This window comes from Athene cunicularia, assembly GCF_003259725.1.
Source record: "Athene cunicularia isolate RWA chromosome 6 unlocalized genomic scaffold, athCun1 chr6_part1, whole genome shotgun sequence".
Lineage (NCBI taxonomy): Eukaryota > Metazoa > Chordata > Aves > Strigiformes > Strigidae > Athene > Athene cunicularia.
The window spans coordinates 7,385,865-7,389,010 of record NW_020799105.1 but is presented as its reverse complement, the minus strand read 5'-3'; the positions used below and the strand labels follow the sequence as shown (position 1 = coordinate 7,389,010).

General features: G+C 47.0%; 1 protein-coding gene across 1 annotated transcript in view; it reads right to left on the bottom strand.

The window, feature by feature from the left end:
- Window positions 1-42: 42 nt before the first annotated feature.
- Window positions 43-3,146, bottom strand: part of LOC113481420 (lysosomal acid lipase/cholesteryl ester hydrolase-like) — a 13,066-nt gene continuing 9,962 nt past the window's right edge. Inside the window, exon 11 of the mRNA XM_026851034.1 lies at window positions 43-2,821. Within this exon, the coding sequence (XP_026706835.1) occupies window positions 2,731-2,821 (91 nt within the window). The 3' untranslated portion in view covers window positions 43-2,730. The remainder of the gene's footprint in view (window positions 2,822-3,146) is intronic.

The following is a 3,146-nucleotide window of genomic DNA, read 5'->3' as shown; positions in this document are numbered from 1 at the left end:
CAGCCCAGCGGCTGCGAGGGAGGGGCGGGAGGCGGGCCGGGGCAGAGCGGGCCGGGGGAACGGCAGCGCGGAACCGGCTCGTCCCGCACGGTTCCCAGGCCCTAGTGTCAGTCCACGCCCGCCTGGGTACCGGTGGACAAACACCGCTCGCCCGGGCGCAGGTGCTGAGCGGGAGCACAGTTAGCGCTGTGGCTGGGGGAGGTGTCTGTGGGTGAGGAGGAAGGCTTAAATGGAGGTGTGGTGGTCACTGTGGGGTTGGGGTGTTTGCGAAGAGGGGTGGCTGGAGAGAGGGGGCTTTCTCCCCTAAGGTAGAGGGAGGTAGGAGGTTGCGGTGGAAGAGGGGCTGTCGGCCTGGGTTCTGGGGAGGCAGTGCTGCGCAGGGCAGTGCTGTGGGTTGTCCTAGGTCCCTGCCGGGAATGTCTATCCACTACAGCAGTCACTCCATTGAGAAGTTTGAATGACCTTGGTGGTCTTCTGCTGAACTTGTTCAGCAGATGTTGATCATACTAATATCTTTCTTGGGGCCCAAACCTGGACACAGAAGTCTAAATGAGGTCTAAGATACTTGTGTTTAGCTCATCCTGCACTCCCAGGCATGGTAAGAGCATTTCCCCTCCTTCCTTTCATTGTGCGCATGGCTGTTCTGGCAGCTTGGCATCCCAGCCTTGAAGTGCCTCTCCTAGTGCTGGTGGCTGTTGTGTGGGGCAACAGGCCTTGGTCTTGGCTTTAAGAACAGGAGGCACTGATTTGGGCAAGCACTAAAAATTCTGTTTGTTCAGACACCTTGTTATTTTAGGTTTTTCATGCAACACCTGTTGTTCACTGAGTTTGGCTTAAAGTGTTATATGCCATGAAGCAGTTTCTCTGTGCTCAGTGGTTTTGTTTTGTTAATCCCATCCTGAAGCAGATGTGCAAGGGACCTTTACAGTGCTGCAAGGATATTGTCTGGGTACCTAACAGTCTTCGGAGGAGAAGTATAAGGGCTGAGTGTCCTGTTGTCCAGACACTGGCCATTCCAGGCCTGTGTTCCTGATGGATGGCAATAACATTTTATTGCAGGAAACTCTTGCAAGTGGAAAGCCTATCTGATGAGCATTTGGAAATTGTTGTCTTCCATTAGAGAATTTGGCAATCCTTTGTAAAACTCAGGTCAGAGGTGATGTTAGGTTCGACATCAGATTGATTTAGCATTTCAGTATGGAAGAGACCACGCGTTGTGCCTTTCCCAAGCAGTGTTGGTCACTGACCTGAATGCTTCCCTGTAACCTCTTGCAGGGTGTGTCTGGAGCTGATTCTTCTTGAACAGCATAGGAAGGCCCTCTAGAGAAGTTTGAACATGAGTGTTGTTGGTGGCTGCTTCCAAGCTGAGTGAGCTTAATCTCAGATCTGTGTCAACATAACCAGGTTTTGAGGAACTGCTATTCCCTCTTCATTTACCTCCCAGAAGGGGCAGTTCCCAGTGTCTGCACATTGCTTTCTTCAGTCAGGCAGAGCCATATTCATGGAGAATCTGAGTTAGTTCATAGTCAGCCCTGATGCTGCAGCAAGGGAAAAGGCACCACTGGTGATGGTAGAAGGAGTTTGGTGTTGTGATTCTGTTTTCCCTCCCTTCCACCATATGTTTTGTGCAGCATCACACTGTCAGGTTCGTTGTGTGCCTCTTGTCTGAATGTTAGGAGGTGCTGCAAAAGGGTGAGTGAGAGCAGAGGAGAAGGGCTTTGCTGCCAGGCAGTTCAAAGAGGTGCTCACTTCCTCTTTACCTAAGCTGGAAGTTTTGATCCTGCTTTTCCTCCCTTCAGACCTAGAGCCTGTGTTTGTCTTGGGTGTAATGTCTGATGTGCCTGTGCCGGGTCTGTCCTGCTACGTTGTGGAGGTGGGCTAGGTCTGTTCTGAGTTCTCTGAGGTGGTCAGGACATGGGTTTATAAATAATGTGGTGCAAGTGAGAGTAGCCTCTTCACAATCTCTTTGTCTTGGACTGCAAACTTCTCCAGAAGCTCTGAGCTCAATTCCCAGTGGTACCACAGACTGCTAGAGGTGTGTCATCTCCTTAGCATGTGTTTTCTACACTGCATGAGACAAACATGTTTTGCTTATATATTGATCTCTATCTTCCCGATTATTATCAAATGAGTTTCATTTGCTACAAGTCTTGATTGAGGAATCTGGATTTAAGCCCCCACCCAGGAACACCCACAGTGCCTGAGCTACTGTGTCCTTGGCCTGTAATGATGAACCCTTTAATGTGATCTTTCACCTCCTGAAATAATTTTGTAGGTGAGCAAGTAGAACACAGTAACAGGGTGAATTGAGACGCTAGAAGAGCTGGAAACAATTTCTTTACTGACAATGCCAGGAATATTTCTCAAGATGGATGCTGCTGTTCTTTGTGTTCAGGCTGCTGCTATGTCTGCATCTCTTCAGTCCTCAGCTGCCAGGTTATGAGCATGAAAGCAGTAGTGCTCTTTGTAAGGGCATTCACAATTAGTTAGTGTGAGGGTAAATGGGTATCTGCATCTGTCCAACAGTCAAGTGACTTCTCTGGCTGAGGTTTTCTGAGTTTAGATTCCCCGGCATTTGGGCCATTAAAGCCAACTACTGTTTGCTTAGTTGTCAGTGTAGTCTTACAAGTGAAGGTCTTTTGGGTCTGGCTTGCTGCTGTTGGTAATGTGAGGAAAGGAAAACAGGTGAAACACTCTATCAAGAGGATAGATAATTTAATTTAAAATAGATCAGTAATACTTCAACAGAGAAATAGTATCTCCCATTTCTGGATTTTCAGGGGATAACACCTCTGTCTTGGGCGGAATATGTAGTATTGATCTACAAGGGAAAGAAAAATGAAATCTTGGTTGTAGCAAAATCAGTCTTATAAAAGCTAAAATCTTTAAAAATAAGTGATCCCTGAAGTGTTCCTTCTAATATGTTTGTATTTTCAGCAGTTATCCCCCTGTTACCTCGACTTCCTCAGAGAGACTGCAGTCATCAAAATAATGTAACGCCATTGAAAACAAAGAAAAATTGAAAACCAGTTAAAAGTGGTTTGTAAACACCCATAGCAATCCCTATACCCATATTCTACTGCTAAATAGAAATTTTTAAGGTTTTTAGTAGATGAATGAATTCCCTGTGTGAAACTTTAAGGGTG